A 19,186-nucleotide genomic window follows, 5' to 3' on the forward strand; every position below is an offset into this window, starting at 1 on the left:
AGCACGTGGCTAAGTGGACGATTGGGCAAAGGATCAGGCAATTACCAAAGCGTCGAGCGAGCGACGAAAAATAATGTCAAGCAGCTGCTAGGCAAGCTCTCAGCCGAACGCCAAGTGAATGCATAGGCGAATACCAAGCGAGCGATGAAGCAACGCTGGGCAAGAGTGGAGCCCGAAAACCGGGCGGGAGCATAGCCCGTGAAACCGAGTGCGCAGAGACGCAAGTCGTGAGCCGAACGAGAGCATCGCACGTGAACTGAAATAGAGTGTAGCCCGTGAGTCGAAGGCGCATGGAAGCAAAAGTCGTGAGTCGAACGGGCGCAGAGCCTATGAGATATCCCGGTCCGAAACCAATGGAGATACTTTTGTCCGTGACCATCAATGATAACTAGACCTCGAACAGGGGAGATAAGTTCCTCTGATATGCTCCGTGACCAATGAAGACCTCTCGACCCCGAACGGGGTAGATATAAGATCCAAGGAGCTGATCCGAAACTAATGAAGATCACTCGATCCCGAACGAGGGAGATAAGGAATATGATATACTAGTCCGAGATCAATGAAGACCGCTCGACCCCGAACTGGGGAGATAGAATATCTGATATGTTGGTCCACGACCAGTGAAGACCGCTCGACCTCGAATGGGGGAGATAGAAGATCCGATGGTGACGATCGCTCGACCCCGAACGGGGAGATAAGAGATCCGCTGGAGACGATCGCTCGACCCCGAACGGGGGAGATAGAAGATCTAATAAAACTGGTTCGTGACCAGTGAAGACCGCTCGACCCCGAATGGGGGAGATAGGAGATCCGCTGGTGACGATCGCTCGACCCCGAACGGGGAAGATAGAAAATCCGATGTGACTATCGCTCGACCCCAGAATGGGGGAGATAGAAGATCCGATGTGACGATCGTTCGCTCGACCCCGAACGGGGGAGATGAAATATCTGCTAAGTTGGTCCGTGACCAGTGACGACCACTCGGCCCCGAACGGGGGAGATAGATACTCTGATAAGCTAGTCTGAGACCAGTGAAGACCACTCGATCCCGAGCGGAGGAGATAGATGCTCTGATAAGCTAGTCGGTGAAGACATGGGTTTAAGGTTGTCGCTCGACCGCCAGTGGAGACTTGGGTTTAACGTTGCCGCTCGATGGTCTTCAAGGTAGGGTTTAAGGTCGCCGCTCGACCGTCGGTGGAGACTTGGGTTTAACGTCGCCGCTCGACGGTCTTCACATGGGTTTATAGTCGCCACTCGACTCTGGAGTTTATTATTGCCGCTCGACTCTGGGGTTTATAGTTGCCGCTTGACTTCTAGAGCATGTGGCTCTAATATAACTCAAACCCGACTGATTGGCACGGGAGTCTTCGCAATTGAGCCTGTGGCTCTGATTTAATATAATCCCGGCAGATCAACGCGGGAGTCTTCATCGAAATAATCCCGGTCGATCAGCTCGGAAGTCTTCGCATATATAATCCCGATCGATCGGCGCGGGAGTCTTCACAGATATAATCCCGACCGATCGGCTCAGGAGTCTTCGCAATTGAGCCTGTGACTCTAATATAATATAATTATGGTCGATCAGCGCGAGAGTCTTCACTGATATAATTCTGGCCGATCGGCTCAGGAGTCTTCGTAGATATAATCCCGGTCGATCGACACGGGAGTCTTAACAAATATAATCCCCGTCGATCGACTCAGGAGTCTTCGCCGATATAATCCTGGTCGATCGGCTCGGGAGTCTTCGCAGATATAATCCCGGCCGATCGACTCGGGAGTCTTCGCAGATATAATCTCGATCGATTGGAGCGGGAGTCTTCACAATTGAGTCTGTGTCTCTGATATAATATAAACCCGGTCAATCGGCACGGGGCCTTCGACAACGAGCCTGTGGCTCTAATATGATATAAACCCGGTCGATCGGCACGGGATCTTATGGTGGAAATCCGACCGATCGGCACGGGAGTCCTCGCTCGGAAAACTATGATAGGCTCTATGACCGAAAGATAACGTAATGTAAAACTGACTTGTCGACTAGTAGAGGATCTGACTCAATTTCTCGACTCCTGGATACCCGTGGAGTGAGGAGAATATGTTATACTCGTCGAAATCCATCAAGGCCATGAATATGGCAGCATTTTCCGGCGTCGTCCATCTTCACGTTCCAGATCAGGTGCGTTCCCACAGACGGCACCAAATATGTTCCTGTCGGGAATCTGAGAAGACGAACCTATCGGAACGACGTGTCTAAAATGTTGCCTACATCTTCATGACCCGGATGGTGAGTTGTCTTCTGTGTTGACCAAGTCATAGGAAAACCTCCGATCAACGCTACCTGCAGCCAGCGATCGGGTTGTCCCAGTCCCCTGGCCCCGGGGGGCACCCTCGGATGAGTCGATGAGCTGGTCGCGGTACCGATCGAGTCATAGCAGTCCGAACGAGTAGATGGGTGTGAGACAGCTGAGGAGTCGGATCTGAGAGCGATGACATGGAATCCAGTGCAACAGGGATCCAAAAGGACGGCGTGTAGGCCGGATATGATAACAGCTCGCAGGCCGGCACACGGTACGCAAGCCGGATATGATAGCGGCTCTTAAGCCGGAGGATTCAATTAACTCACAAGCATGATAATAATATGAATAGCGAAACACAACACGGCTCGATGGTCGCAACCCCATCTCGGCTCGAAGGTCGGAGCAAACAAGTAGTACGCAGGCGGTGACTGCACGGAGGGTGACGACGTCCACGGGAGACGACTGTTGTGGCCGCGGGAGGAGGCGACGATGGTTGTCGGAGGCGACACCCGTTGGAGGCGGTGACTGTAGCCGCGGGAGGAGGCAGTGGCAGCTGCCGGCGGCGACACCCGCTGGAGGCGGCGGCTGCCGATAGCAATGTTCGCAGGAGGTAGTGGCGGTGCCCGCTAGGGGCGGCGACGTGCACTGGTGGCAGCGGTGGTGGTCGCAGGAAGCGGCAGCGACAACTGCTAGAGGCTACGACGAGGCTCCTCGACGACGTTAGCGCCGAAGGGAGGGGGAGGAGACGAGGTAGAGGAGAAGAGTGGCCGGAGGTTTCTGCTGGCGAGCAGGGAGGGATAAAGGAGCAATGGCCGGTATGTCCGGTGATCTAGCGGTAAAGTCGCGAGGAGGAGAACGAGAGGAGAGGTAGTCGTCGCCGACGTCGCGAGGAGGAGAGGGAGAAGAGAGGTGGCAACAGCTAGCGACGGCGCCGGTGAGGAGCATGAGAGGATGAGGAAGAAGACCTTTCCTATCTTGTTGGCGGTGGTGGAAAAACACGGACCAATCCCCCTTCTCTCGAATCGGCCTCCTTTTGACGCATGAACAGGGCCCCCTCCCAAGCCCTAAGCCATCAAATGACAAAAATAGCCCCCTCTATCTCCATAATCTCCCCTATACCCTCATGCTACATCCGCATCAATTTTTTTTTTTTCAATTTTTATTCAATTTTTTTTCCATATCACTTTCTCACTCATTATTCTCTATTATCATACTTTCTCACCCCTCATTCTATCATTACACTTTCTCTTTTATCATACTTTCTTTCTCCTCATTTTCTCTGATCATATACTTTCTCTCCTCATTTTCTCTCATCGCACTTTCTATCTTTTTATTCTCTCTCATCATACTTCCTATCTCATCACTTTCTCTCTCCTTATCCTCTCTTATCAATGTTTTCTTTTGTCCCCTCGGGATAGTCTAGTGGCTAGTACATGAGGTGTTACCACTATGAGGTCTGGGGTTCGAATCTCATCATAGCTGAGATAAATGTCTCCCTTATGTGCTAGTCACTATTCCTAAGGCTAGTAGTCACCCGTGATTTACCTTCTCTGTGTTGGCCCTAGGACGGGTTGGTGGGGATGCTAGGGGCAAACGTATTCGCCTTTTGCCATCATGTTTCTCTCCCATCACGTCCTCTTAGGACGGTGCGATGGTTGATGCATGGGGTGTTGTCACATAAGGTCTTAGGGTCGAAATTTGGCGCATCTGAGCATACCCTTCCCCATGCCTTGGGCACTTGCACTAATGGCTAGAGTCATTCATGATTTACTTTCTCCGTGTTAGGCGAATGAATCACCTTTTCCCACATGTTTCTCTCCCATCATATTGTCTTTTCTCATTTTTTTCTTATCACACTTTTTCTCTTATCACGCTTTTTTCTCTCATCATAGTTTCTCTCTTCTCGATTTCTCCCATTACACATACTCTTTTCTCATTTTATCTCATCACACATACACTCTATCTTCATTATCTCTCATCGTACTTTATCTTTTTATTTTCTCCTATCACACATTCTCTTTCATCATCCTCTCTCTCATCATATTTTCTCTCTCATCACACTATCTTTTCTCATTTTTTCTAATCACACTTTCTCTCTCCTCAATTTCTCTCATCATACACACACTCTCCTCATTTCCTCTCATCACACTTTCTTTCTTTTTTCATTCTCTTCCATTAGACTCTCTATCTCATCATATTTTCTCTCTTTCTCATTCTCTCTAATTATGATCTCTCTCTAATATTCTCTTATGTGCTAGTCATTATTCCAAAGACAAGTAGTCATCCATGATTTACCTCCTCCGTGTTGGCCCTGGGACGGGTTGGCGGGGGCGCTAGGGGCGAGCGTATTCACCATTTTTTACTATCATGATATCTCTCTAATAATTTCTTTCATGTTCTCTCATCACACTTTCCCTTTCTTCATTTCTTTTTATCACATCTTCTCTCTTATCACATTTTCTCTTTTATCATTCTTTCATCATATTTTTTTCTCATATTCAACTTTTTCTCATAATTATTCTTTTTCTTATTTTCCTAAAAATTATTTTTTTCTAATTTATTTTGATAAAACTATTTAATTAATTAAATATTTTTTTAAAAAATAATATTTATAATCATACTTATTAGTATCTCACAATACTATAAGAGCATCTCCAATGAGGGATATTTGAAGGGGATATCTCTCCAAATATCCCCCTCTCAAATATCCCCCACTGTGGGGGATATTTGAGAGATGAATGGAAATCACCGGGCACACATGTGTGCTCGGTGATTTCCTCTTGTGGAGCCCACCATAATAGTGGACTTACACTATTCTGAGTTTTTTATTTTATTTTTATTTTAATTAAATATGGTGGGCCCCACAAAAATGGTGGGTTCATAACTTTTAGACTTTTTTTGATTTTTTTTAATTTAATTAAATTTGAAACATTAAAAAAATTAAAAACAAGAGTACGTTGGAAAAATTAAACGTTTGAAAAATCAAACGTTCGGAAAATTAAACGTTCGAAAATGTTTGAAAAATTAAACGTTTGAAAACATTCAAAAAAATTAAACGTTGGCTAACGTTCAATTTCTTCGTATATATACATCCTTTCTTTCATCTATTTTCATCATTTCGATACCCATTGCCTATCAAAAATTTAGAGAGAAATAGATAAAAATTCTCGTTATTATTTTAGGGATTTGTTCAACTCTTCAAATATCGACGAAAATTCTAGTGAAGAAAGTTCTCGAGTCTGTCCTAATTTCTTCAATCCTCAATTTCCATTTCACACTCAACATCCACCAAATTTCCAACATTTTCCATACCCACCACCATATTACGATAATTTCCAAAGTTATCCAAATTCTTTGAGTGGCGACCCTCGACCTCCGTTTTATACATATCCTCCAGAATATTGGCAGAGTAGTTAGTATTTCATGCAAGCCCCATTTCATGGAATTAATCTGCTTCAATCACCAAAGATTCAATCAAATGAATCAAGAAGAGCTAGTGTTGATGCAACTGACAGTGATAAAGGTACACCTTATGCAACCCCTAATTTACAATTTCTTCCATTCTCATCTGAAATAGGGTCCGACGATATTATTCTCAATCAAGCACCAGAGATGGGCAACAAATCAGATGAAGACCATAACAAGCGAACAGTATGGACAGTAGCAGATGATAAGCTCCTTGCAGCGGCCTACACAATTATGAGTGAAGATTTAGTAGTTGGTAATGACCAGAAGAGTGAGTCATTTTGGAAACGAGTTGTGGCATACTTCAATACCAATCGAGCTAAGGGAGTTAAAAAGAGAACTGCGGAGAAATTAAAATCACATTGGACTTCATTAAAAAAGATCGAAAATAGATATAATGAAATCTACAATAAATGGTATAATGATCGACCAAGCGGAAGGAGTGACCACGATTTGATGGTGCGAGCTCATGAAGAATACAAGAGCACTTTTAAGACTATTTTCCAATATAGCATGTGTGGAAAATCGTGAAATATAGTCCTTTGTATACTCCTTAATCCTTAGAGCGACGGGCTATAAAAAAAAAGCAAGAACATCAGAATCATCATGTGCACATACTGATTCTTCTAATCTTAACACAACTGCTGATATAGATGATAGAGAAATCTGATCTTGTCCAAATGGAACAAAAGGCAGCAAAGAGGAAAGACAAAGAAAGAGTAGGTCTAATTGATAATTTGAATCAGGCTATGCAATAATCAATGGTACATTTGGAAGAGTATAATAACAATAAGAAAGTTGATCAACTCATCCAGGCACATCAACTCCTCGTAATGGACACACGAGACATGACTAATGAACAACTTCAAAATTATCTAGCGATATGTGAGCAACTGAAGAAAAATGTTTATTTAATTAATTGTAGTTTATCGTTATGGATTTTATTAATTAAAAATGGTTTGTATATCTGTATTTCAATTTTAAATTTATAAAATATTTATATTTGTATGAACTTAAATTTATATATCTTCTATTATATATATTTTTTAAAAAAATTAAATGTAAGATAATTAAATGGTCGTGTACCCTATAAATATTTGGTTGATGAGATATTTGATTGTGGAATTGAGGATATTTAAGAGTGAATATTTATTGAGTGGGACCTATAAATATTTGATTGGTGAGATATTTGATTATGAAAGTTGAGATATTTGAATAGTAGGATATTTGAAAGATGATGTAGAAGTGAGGACTATAAATATTTAGGAGAAATATCCCTAGTTATTGTGGATGCTCTATTTTTATTTTTATTTTTATTTTTTAAAAAGAATCGAACGTGTTGTTGCATAGGTGACATGGACAAAGCCAAAAGCGAACACATTGCATTGCCGACGTGGCTAAAGCGGTAAAGGCTAATAAAAAAAATAAAAGAACAAAAACAAAATCCACTTTATGGCGTGGCAGTGCGATTTGTGAGTCATCGCACACATGCATTGCTTGGCCATGTTAGTCCAACTCAATGCTCAATTGTTTTTTTTACACTGTTAATTTTACTAAATGTATGATATTATTTTGCATAAAGTAATTCCAAAAAAAACCTAAAAAAATATTTTATAAATTAAATGTAAACCCCATGTGACTTTTTAACTTTTCGGACATTTTTATTGGAACCAGGGACGCCCTTTTGAAAAAGACATCATTTTTAAATTTTATGAAAGGGCAAATCATTCCGCCATATAATTACTCTCGTTGACTAGTTTTGAATTTTTGATTTGATTTTCTTAATAGATTGATTTTAAATTTAAATCACATGAGCAGATCCTTTGGATCAATTTTTTAATTTTTTACTATTGAAAGAATGATCCTAATCCTATTTATAAAATAAATAAGGAATATTCATCCCTACCAATATATAAAAAAAATTTATCATCTGAATAATACATGATCGAGAGAATCCAACCCCATTTATAGCCGCTATAATTTCATATTTATTATAATAAATTTGTATTAATTATCGTTGCTTTTCATAGATTTAAAAAATATTTTATCGGCTGTTTGCGTGTACTGCTCGAGTTACCGGTAGGTATTATCTAGTTCATAAATATATATATATATATATATATATATATATATATATATATATATATATATTATTTATTTATTTTGTTTCTTAATCTGGCGTATGACTTCGAGGCTAAGCTTCTCCGCCGAACCTCTTGGTGAGCTGACCGGGCCATGCGGCCCCTATATATAACCAGAAGTTCCGTTCCTATCCGTTGAAGATCCAGAAGAAAGCGACGATGTTCGTCGGGCGTCTCTGCGAGATGAAATGGGAATCCGAGGCCAGCCGACTCGTCGAGCCGGGAATCGAGGTGCTTCCCGAGGGATGCATCGCCCACGCCATCTCCCTCACGTCGCCCCGCGACGCCTGCTGCTCCACCGCCGTCTCCACCGCCTTCCGGTCCGCCGTCGCTTCCGACACCGTCTGGAACAGCTTCCTACCCTCCGATCTGGAGTCCATCCTCGCCAGAGCCGACCGTCCGGTGGACTTCTCCTCCAAGAAGGAGCTCTTCTTCCGGCTGTGCGACAAACCGATCCTCCTCGACGGCGGCAAGATGGTTAGTTGCAATTTTCCACAACGTTTCGCTATTTGATAGGGTTATGGTTCCCTATTTTCGATTCCTCACTCTGGATTACTTTTTTAGGTTTGAAAGTTAACTAATGTTGTGAATTGGGAGACTTTGCTGATTAGGGATTCGAGGGGGGAAATGGGGGAATTTTGAGAGAAGTATCATTTCTGTTTATTTGATGTTTGTTAGGTTGCGTTTTGCAGATTTTCTCATTGGATAGATCTAGCGGAGCCAAGTGCTTCATGCTTTCTGCTAGAGAACTAGTCATTACGTGGGCTGATACGGACTCCTACTGGAGATGGGTTCCGGAACCTGATTCCAGGCATGTTGTAACAAATGTTCTTCTTTTCTTCTTCTCTTCTGTTTAGTCATTGAATGCTTCTTATTTTTAAGTATAATTCTGTAATCGAAGTCTTAATCATTAACTTTTTGCAAAGTTTCATTACTCTTTTTTTATTAAAATGACCCACATTTTTTGACCATGCCTTTTCTTCCTGTCATGGCCAATCCCTTTGTCTAATGCCATAGTGGAAACAAGTCTCCTAAAGCAGGGGTAGTAAATAGATAGGATTTATAATGTCAAAGTGAATTGAATAATCCATTTATCTCAAAAGCTCAAACTTTTTTGAAGAGATTAATCTTTGTATTTATACTCCCCTTCATGTGTAGATGGATGCACTTCGCTTGACAAGCCCAAATCAAGCGCACAAATTAATCAACAATTATTTTGTATCATGCTTGTTTTTCATGTCATAAAGCATGGATTATATAGAGATCAAATGTATTCTGATGTATGATGCTACAGTTGGTGGACTAGCCTCTTACTTCAAAAGCTTAAACAAATCATTGTATTTATACGCTTAATACTCCCCTTTAATGTTTGGGTGGACATGCTTCATTTGGCAACCCCAAACCGAACTTGAGCTAATGAGATAATGTTATTTAAAACCAAACTCTAATCCCATGATAAAGTTGATGCTATCTATTTACTTTAAAAACTCTAGCTATTCATCCTTGGTATACAAATACTCTTGTGTTTTAGCTACCATTGTTGCTTGTCTAGTCTATGTATCAAGTATGTATAGTAGTTGCATACAAGCACACATTGTACTGAGAGTTAAGAACATCACACTTTGTTCTGCTTTTACCTGTCAACTCATGTTTTAAAATTGAAATAAACTTTGCAAGGTGCTACGAGTTACTGAACAATTAAATGTGCAAACTATCTCGACAGGTTCTCAGAGGTTGCTGAACTCCTAAGTGTATGTTGGTTGGAGATTCGTGGGCACTTCAAATGCAAAATGCTTTCTTCCAAAACAACATATGCTGCCTATCTCATCTTCAAGCTATCTGATCGCGCTTATGGTCTGGGCCATCCACTCCAAGAGGCATCAGTAGAACTTGGAACAGAGTTATCCACTAGTGTGGTCTGCTTACAGCCCAGTGACATGTACGCGCATATGCATGCTCGGAGGAGCAGGGTTTGGTTCAGGCGTGGTTTGCACTGGAGACGACGAGTACTGACGGTCAATGAGAGTCAAGAAGCAGATGAGGAAGCCAAGGAAGCCGCTGGCCGTGTTCCACAGTTGAGGAATGATGGATGGATGGAAATCGAGCTGGGTGAGTTCTACAACTGCGGGGAAGAGGACAAGGAGGTCGATGTAAGTTTGCTGGAAGTGAAAGGAGGACACTGGAAGATTGGCCTGATCATTGAGGGAATTGAGATAAGGCCTAAAAAGTAGTGCTGAAAGTAACGCCCCTAACTTTTAGCATCCATTGGGGCAGTAAATTCAACTGCAAATGTTGCATATTTAAGCTTCAAGAGAGAATTGGTATGCATTTGATCCATAAATCTTTGTTCTTTAGGATTTTGAAAGGTGCCACTGAGAGAATCTGCTCCATATTGTGGAAGAATATGATTCTCGTTGGAATTGTTAAGGTGTCTCATTTTCGATATTGCTTCCTCACCAATGTTGGCATGTTGAATAAGTTCTAAAGCACAGGGAAATTATTTTAAGTATTAATAATACTGGCCAAATTTATGCATTGCTAAATTCATGCCTTAAGATACAAGTAGAATAAGCATTAACAACAATTAACAGGGGCTTTGATGTATGATTTTCCTATTTATCTAAATTAAAATCATCATTTAAAGAATAATGAGGAAATAAGGATTTTGTTTTTTAAACAAAAATATTGAAAATCAATATGCAAATGTGTACATTTTATGAAAAAAAAATACAATAATATTGAAATAAAAAATTTTTTAGGATTAAAAATAGGATAAATCATTATGATGTATATTTTTTAAACTAAAATGCCTTTTTGATTAAAAGGATAATAAATTGAGTCCTTTTAATTTTTACGGGGGTGGATCTTCTGGACTAGGAATTCCTGGTCCGCCCCTGGATCACAAATCTCATATAAAACTGGTCTCCTCACGTGGAACACATGTGCACACGCCAATGCCCAAAAGCCAAACGTCTTAGCCTCCAGCGTCGAAGCGTCGCCTCCTCGTCGCATCCCTCCTTCCTCCCGCTGCCTCCCTCTCGTAGCCTCCAGCGACATCTTGCGGCCTCCTCCTCCAACATTGTCTCCCTCCAACGACCTCCCTGCCGCGTCGCCGACCTTCAAGGGCCTCCAACAACTTCCCTGTCGCGTCGCCGACGTCCTCGGTGACCTCCCTCCAGTGTCTCCCCGAACGTGACCTCCCTCCCTGGAGCTCTGCGACCTCCCTCCCTGGGCGGATCGTTGAAGCTCGGGTCCTGAATAAAATTAAGTGATCGTTGTCAATTTGGATTCTTTGGCTTGTAGAAAAGTGGTTGTTGTCAATTTGGATCCTGCAAATGATTTTGTTGCCGTATCCTTTAAATTCAATCTTATTCTACTTATTTACATCAGTTAAAACTAGCATAGGACTATTACATAATGAAAAAATCAACTACTTGACTTTGTTATCTCAGTTAAGACACTTATAATTTTATTTAACATAAGACAATTGATTGTCAAAATGATGGAGGGTTTCTCATCAATTTCTGCTCTCTTTTGGTTTAACTCGATGATGACTGGATAAGTCATTGTTAAAACTATGAAATGGAGGTAGAGACTAAGTCTGAAAAATACAAGACTTATTTAGTCATCGAGTTATCTAGTAAAGAATAAAAATTTTAAATGCTGATTTAATTTCCCTATAAATGACACATTAACACATTGGATAGCCAAATTATTTAGGAATTGTTAGCATTATGAAAGACAAAAGTGTAATATGCTTGCATTGATGGTCCACTTAATTCTTAGATAGGTCTAGTTGTATCCTATGCAATTCAAATTTTGCAGGAAATACTACTACATTTGATGATTATTTGTTTCCTTTTATCTACTTATACTGTATATGCATACTAGCAACAATTCTGAGATGCTAGTCGCTAGAGGTCGCTGGAGGTGGACGACGGGAGGTTGCTGGGGGTCCCCGATGCTGAAGGGAGGCGGCGCTGGAGGTCGGCGATGCACTGGAGGTGGAGGCGCTGGCTGGAGGGGGCCACTGGAGGTCGTCGCAGACGTTGGAGGTCGCGAAGGTCGCAGGATGGAGGTCGCCGCGATGATGGAGGCCGCTGGAGGTCGTCGCGATGGAGGTCGGCGCTCGAGGTCGCGGGAGGGGAGGTGCTGGAGGGAGGGAGGGAGCGGGAGGGAGGTTGTAGGCGACGAGGGAGGCAATGGGGCTAGGGCTTCGGTGCTGGAGGGAGGCGACGCTTCGATGTTGGAGGCTAGGGCAGTAGGGCTTCGACGGTTCGACGCTAGAGGCTAGGGCGTTTGGCTTTTGGGCGCTGGCGTGTGCACATGCGTTGCACGTGAGGATACCAGTTTTATATGAGGTTTGTGGTCCAAGGGCAGACTAGGAATTCCTGGTCCAGAAGATCCGCCTCCAATTTTTGGGGATCAAATCCTCTGAATTGTTTTTTACGATCCAGGGGATGATCTCTCCACGTATATTGGTGAAATAGATGACCCTCACTCATAAAAATAGGTGATGATCATTCATCCCCACTAATGAGGCAGGATCTCCTAGACCACTTTTTGTAGTACAGGGGATGTGTCACTCGTATTTGCGGTTGGATCGTAGCCGCGATCCGACTGCAAATGATTGCGATTCCTTCTTGAGTTCACCGTCTCCACCAGGTTATAGTTTTTGTTCGGAGCGGGCGGCTGAAGGCCGCCCGGAGGACACCCTCGCTCGGCGCCCAGTAACCTGGCCACTTATCCATCACCGGAGGCCTCCGGGCAGCCTCCGGCCGCCCGCTCCGAATAAAAACTATAACCTATTAGGGACGATGAACCCAAGAAAAGATCGCAATCATTTGCGTCTAAATCACAATCACGATCCGGACATAAATATGAGTGACACATTCTCTAAATCATAAATAAATGATTCAGAAAATCTGTGCTCCCCACTAATACATATACATACGGAGGGATCATCCTTAGACCATAGAAAGCGATCCAGGACCTGCTCTCCAATTTTTGCCTCCGGAATCGTGGTGCTTCCTGAGGGCTGCATCTCCCACGCCGTCTCCCTCACGTCGTCCCGTGACGCTTGTTGCTTATCCGCCGTCTCCACGCCTTCCGGTCCGCCGCCGCTTCCGACTCCGTATGGAACAGCTTCCTCCCCTCCGATCTGGAGTCAATCCTCGCCAGAGCCGACCGCCCTGTCGACTTCTCCTCCAAGAGGTAGCTCTACTTCCGGCTGTGTGACCAACCGATCCTCCTCGACGGCGGCAAGATGGTTAGTTACAATTTTCCACAACGTTTCGCTATTTTTTAGGGTTATGGCTCCCTATATTCGATTCCTCGCTCTGGATTGCTTTTTGAGGTTTGAAAATTAGCTGATGTTGTGGATTAGGAGACTTTGCTGATTAGGGATTCGAGGGGGGAAATGGGGCAATTTTGAGGGAAGCGTCACTTCTGGTTATTTAATGTCTGTTATGTTGCGTTGTGCAGATTTTCTCACTAGATAGATCCAGCAGAGCCATGCTTTCTGCTAGAGAACTTGCCATTAAGTGGGCTGATACGGAATGCTACTGGAGATGGGTTCCGGAACCTGATTCCAGGTATGTAGTAACAAATGTTCTTCTTTTCTTCTTCTCTATTGTTTAGTCATTGAATGCTTCTGAGTTTCAAGTATAATTTTGTAATCGAAGTCTTAATCATTAACTTTTTGCAAAGTTTCATTGTTCTTTCTCTTGTGATGAGTCATGTTTTGGATCATGCTTGCTCCTTCTGTTTGTCTTTCTATTAAAATGACCACATTTTTTTATCATGCCTTTTCTTCTTATCATGGCCAATGCCTTTGTATAATTCCATAGGGGCAACAAGTCTCCTAAAGCATGGGATACATAGATAGGATTTATAATGTCAATGTGAATTGATTAACCAATTTATCTCAAAAACTCAAACTTTTATGAAGAGATTAATCTTTGTATTTATTCTCCCCTCCTTCATGTGTAGATGTATCCTGATGCATGGTGTTACAGTTGATGGACTAGCCTCTTACCTCAAAAGCTTAAACTTTTAGAAAAAGACAAATCTTTGTATTTATACGCCTAATGCTCCCCCTTAATGTTTGGGTGGACATGCTTCATTTGGCAGGCTCAAACTGAACATGAGCTAATGAGATAATGTTATTTAAAGCCAAACGCTAATCCCATGATAAAGTTGATGCTATCTACTTTAAAAGCTCTAACTATTCATCCTGGGTATACAAATAATCTTGTGTTTTGGCTACCTTATTGTGCTGGATGTGCCATTGTTGCTTGTCTAGTCTATGTACCAGGCATATATAGTTACATCCAAGCACACATTGTTCTGAGAGATATGGACATCGTATTTTGTTCTACTTTTACCTGTTCAACACATTTTTTTTTTAAAATTGAATTTAACTTTGCAAGGTGCTACGCGTTACTGAACAATTAAATCTGCAAAACTATCTCGACATGTTCTCAGAGGTTGCTGAAGTCCTACGTGTATGTTGGTTGGAGATTTGTGGTCACTTCCAAGGCAAAATGCTTTCTTCTAAAACAACATATGCTGCCTATCTCATCTTCAAGCTATCTGATCGCGCTTATGAACTGGGCCATCCACTCCAAGCATCAGTAGAACTTGGAACAAAGTCATCCATTAGCATCGTCTGCTTGCAGCCCAGCAAGCGTAGGCACGCTTGGAGGAACAAGGATTGGTTCTTGTGTCATCCATTAACAAGGGCATTGATTGATGTGTGACTTTCCTTAAATATTGAAATTACCATTTAAGGAATAAAGAGGAAATAAGGGATTGGGTTTTTTAAATGGAAATGTTTATATATATATATATTAAATATTAACAGGGGCGGATCCCTAGTATTATAAGGTTCTACTAGTAGAGATAGAGGATATCACCGCTTGTTTCACGTAAAAATCGTCCCTTCATATTTGAATTTCTGGATCCACCATTGAATATTAAGATATCGACTCCATCTAGTGGGCTAGATAAGATTTAGTTGTTGCTCTATTAGATATTCAAGGTATATCTTACAATTCAACTAATTAATCTTATGATAGATGATTTGATTTTATATTTCGTTTACCAAATAAATTGAGAAATCTTTGTAATTGTCCATTTAGATTAATGGTCAACATCTTTTGGTTTGTCATCTTATTAAAGAAAAAAATATCTATCTTACTTGGAATTCAAATATTAGGTATGGGAAATGATATTTGCCGCGACAAATTCGCCGCGACAACTTGCCGCGACACCTACCTGATCGGTCTGTAGACCGATCAGGAGGCAACCTGATCGGTCTACAGACCGATCAGTGTCCCTGTCGCGGCAAGTTGTCGCGACAAATTGTCGCGGCAAATATCATTACTCATTAGGTATTTAGCTAACCATCTAAGATTATTTTAATTTGATTACATTTATTTTAATATTATTATAGTACTTTTGTTTAAATTTGTTATAATATGTAATAGTTTTGATGAAAATTATTATAATATAAATAAAATTGCTACACATTGTAATAATTTAGATAAAAATTACTATAATAATATTGAAATAAATAAAATGTTGCGATGATATTTTTAAACTAAAATGCCTTTTGATCAAAAGAGTAACAAAGGATATTTTATTTTTGTTCAAATTTCTTTTTTATGTAATACTATAAATTCAGCTCATTTCAAATTGGGTTGGGGATAAATTTTTTTCGGCAAATTACTCAACCACGTTGATTAAATTTTATATTATCCAAATCGTGTAGGTAATTATAAAAATACTCAAATCACGGACTTATACTCAGTGGATTGGGAATCTCTCCTCTTGACTATGACACAAGAAGATGAGAGCTTAGGCTCCTTCACTATGTTTAGGGTAGGAGGATAGATATACTCCGACAACATCCCGTCTACTCGGTCACTCAGGAGTAGTGATGGTAGAGTATCAAGTTGTCATAACCCTATCCACTTAATCTCACCATCGCATGTGAGGTGGCTGACTGCCATCAGGAGTGATTGTTGCATTTTGAATGCTGCATATTTGGTGGTTGCATATGATTGACATGCATACAGGAAACATGAGATATTTGGTCTGACGACCCTTATATCCGGATAGGAGGTCCTGGTGAGTACAACTTCTTCCCTTATTCAGTTTTTCGCATTTCCTGTTATAGATCGGGAGACTGTACTGTTGGATATTGGGGCCTTAAATGGACCAAAACGATTTAGAGGAAGGAAGCCATCAATTGTTGAAAGTCGTAATTGACTTCAAAATTGAAATCTACGATTCGCGTAGATAGATTTAGACTATTAATTTGCTCAAAACCGATTAAGGGTGAATGAGAAATTAATGTTTAAAGTCAACCCAAAATAACATTTGTTATTCATTAATAAAGTGCATAGGAGAATAGTCCCACATCGGAAATTTTCGATGTGTATTCTCTACTTATTAATGAAGATGTGTTAATGGAGTTAACACAAAAAAATAAAAGGGTAGGTGACCCCTTAGCCCAGGGCGAGCAGGTGCTCGCACCTGTGAGCCCGCCACCCGCCACGTGCGCACGTGCGCATGTGCGCAATGGGCGCTTTGTAGGCGCACTTTGCAATTTGCACTTCGCACGTACGCATCGTAGATATGATGGATCGCTTGTGATGCGATCTAAAGCGTTGGATCGGATCGCAAAGAGTAACGATTTGACGGCCTGGGATGAGGCTTGATCTGAAGCATCGAATCAATGGATCCAGATCCGATGGCTGATGACAATAGGCGGGATCTGAGGGTCACAACTCCTCAGATCTGATGGATGAGATTGAAGTGGGCTTGGTGAAGGATTACAACCCTTCAGAATAGATGATCTAGATCGATCCAGCCCAAGGAACACATCCACTCACCCAAAGGACACTCAACCTCTTCGTTCAGTATAAATAGAACCCTCCAGATGATGGAATACTCACTCAATCTTCTCTTCTCTTCCTCAAGCATTCATCACATCTTGTGCATTCAAGAGTACAAGAAGTCTACTAAAGGTTCGCTGGTCTCGGAAGTCGGAGTGCTACGATTCCGAGACGTTCGTCGTCGTTGTATCTTGGGAACGAATTGCAACAATCCGTTAAGCACCGTAGCGGATTGTTGCAATTCGTTCCCAAGATAGTGTCGAACACTAGCCTCGACGATTAGTTTGCATACTCCAGAAGCTACCTGAAAACAACAGTCGTAAACGATATTTCCTGCAAACTGATATGGCTACCAACGACATTCCGACGGCCGTTCCGACCGTCGTTCCGACAACCATTCCGCAAGGAGAAAAGCCGGAGAAATTCACCGGAACCGACTTCAAAAGATGGCAACAGATAAGGGTGTCAATTCGGGTCGGGTTGGGTCGGGTTAAATTTTTTTTTTTTTTTATAACCCAACCCGAACCCGACCCGAACCCGAATTCAACCCGAAACTCCTAAACCCGAACCCGAACCCGCCCAACCCGCCCAACCCGAACCCAACCCGTGTAACCCGAAAATTCGATTCAAAATGACTTTTTGGAGCTATTTTCCCTATAATTCTTCACTTTTATCTCAATATTTCATCATTATCATACTAACTTGATATTAATATACATAAAACATCTTAATTTTCAAAATAAAATTTGATTTAACCCTAAAAAAACCCCACTAAACCCTATATTTGGGTCAACCCGGGTCAACCCGAACCCGACCCGACCCAACCCGAAAATCTTCAACCCGAATACCCTCCAACCCGAACCCGACCCGAACCCGAAAATGTCCAACCCGAACCTGATTTTTTTCGGGTCGATTCGGGTTGGGTCGTCGGGTCGGGTTCATTTTTGACACTCCTAGCAACAGAAGATGTTGTTTTATCTAACAACGCTAAACCTTGTACGGTTTTTGCACGAAGACACGCCAGCCGCTACGGAAGGAAGTAAGGCTGCTAGCGATGCGTGGTCTCATGGAGATTTTCTGTGCCGCAATTATATACTCAACGCCTTGGACAACACGTTATATAACGTATATTGTTCTCTGGAGACGGCAAAATCTTTGTGGGAATCCCTTGAGAAGAAATACAAGACCGAAAATGTTGGATTGAAGAAATTTATCGTCGGTCGATTTCTGGATTTCAAGATGGTGGACTCAAAAAGCGTCTCATCTCAAGTCCAAGATATGCAATTAATACTGCATGATCTGGACGCCGAAGGCATGAAGCTGAACGAGACATTCGCAGTTGCTGCGGTAATTGAGAAGCTCCTTCCGTCATGGAAGGATTTCAAGAATTACCTAAAGCACAAGCAAAAGAAAATAGGGCTGCAAGACCTGATCCTGAGGCTACGAATAGAAGAGGATAATCGAAAGTTATCCGACTCCAGAGGAACCAAGCGGACTATAGACGAAATGTCCAACCTGGTCGAGCCGAACGCCAAAAAGCCGAAGCAGTTCAAAAGGAAGGCTCAAGCAAAGAAGTTCAAAGGCTCCTGCTACAACTGTGGAAAGGCAGGACACCTATCCAAGGACTGCAGACGCCCAAAGAAGCCAACCAAGGGGCCAAAGGATGTTGCGAATCATGTCGCAACCTCTCTTGAGGACTTGGATCTCACTGCGGTTGTATTTGAAGCCAACTTGGTGGATACCAACCCGAAGCAGTGGTTCATTGATACTGGAGCAACTCGTCATATCTGTTCCGATAAAGCGATGTTCTCCAAGTATACTCCGATAAATGGCAGGAAGCTCTATATGGGTAATTCCACGACGTCGCCAATTGTTGGACTCGGGAAAATTGTTCTGAAGATGACGTCCGGAAAGGAGCTAACACTCATTGATGTACTCCATGTTCCCGACATCAGTAAGAACCTAGTTTCTGGAGCGGCATTGGTAAAGGCCGGATTTAGGCTAGTGTTCCAGTCAGACAACTTTGTACTTACGAAGAATGGTGTCTTCGTAGGAAAGGGGTACCTAGAAAAGGGTCTATTCAAAATGGTTGTAATGCCTGTACTCCGAAATTTTGATGGTAATAAAATAAATGCTTCCAGCTATGTTGTTGAGTGTTTTAATTTATGGCATGATCGACTCGGACATGTGAATAATAATACTCTCAAACGTCTCGTCAAATTAAAATTATTACCAAACGTCAATGTTGACGGAACACTCAAATGTGAAGTGTGCGTGGAAGCGAAAATGACGAAACTACCTTTTCATTCGGTGGAAAGGACGACAACTCCTCTAGAGTTAATACATAGTGATCTATGTGACTTGAAATTTGTGCAAACTAGAG

The 19,186-nt window shown here is 42.1% G+C and overlaps 1 protein-coding gene and 1 pseudogene across 2 annotated transcripts; both read left to right on the forward strand.

Moving 5' to 3' along the window:
• The first annotated feature begins 8,012 nt into the window (after positions 1 to 8,012).
• Positions 8,013 to 10,413, forward strand: LOC122036290 (F-box protein PP2-B10-like). 2 transcript variants are annotated; one of them, XM_042595573.1, is made up of 3 exons: positions 8,013 to 8,377; positions 8,579 to 8,711; positions 9,624 to 10,413. In XM_042595573.1, the coding sequence occupies exons 1-3, from the start codon at positions 8,089 to 8,091 to the stop codon at positions 10,129 to 10,131; spliced, it is 930 nt and encodes a 309-aa protein (XP_042451507.1). In that variant the 5' UTR covers positions 8,013 to 8,088; the 3' UTR covers positions 10,132 to 10,413. The 2 variants fall into 2 exon arrangements, with proteins under 2 accessions (XP_042451507.1, XP_042451506.1); XM_042595572.1 differs by having other exon boundaries at positions 8,593 to 8,711.
• Positions 10,414 to 11,861: 1,448 nt separating this feature from the next.
• Positions 11,862 to 14,765, forward strand: LOC122036233 (annotated as a pseudogene).
• Positions 14,766 to 19,186: the final 4,421 nt, after the last annotated feature.

Source organism: Zingiber officinale, unplaced genomic scaffold, assembly GCF_018446385.1.
Source record: "Zingiber officinale cultivar Zhangliang unplaced genomic scaffold, Zo_v1.1 ctg135, whole genome shotgun sequence".
NCBI classification, from domain to species: domain Eukaryota; kingdom Viridiplantae; phylum Streptophyta; class Magnoliopsida; order Zingiberales; family Zingiberaceae; genus Zingiber; species Zingiber officinale.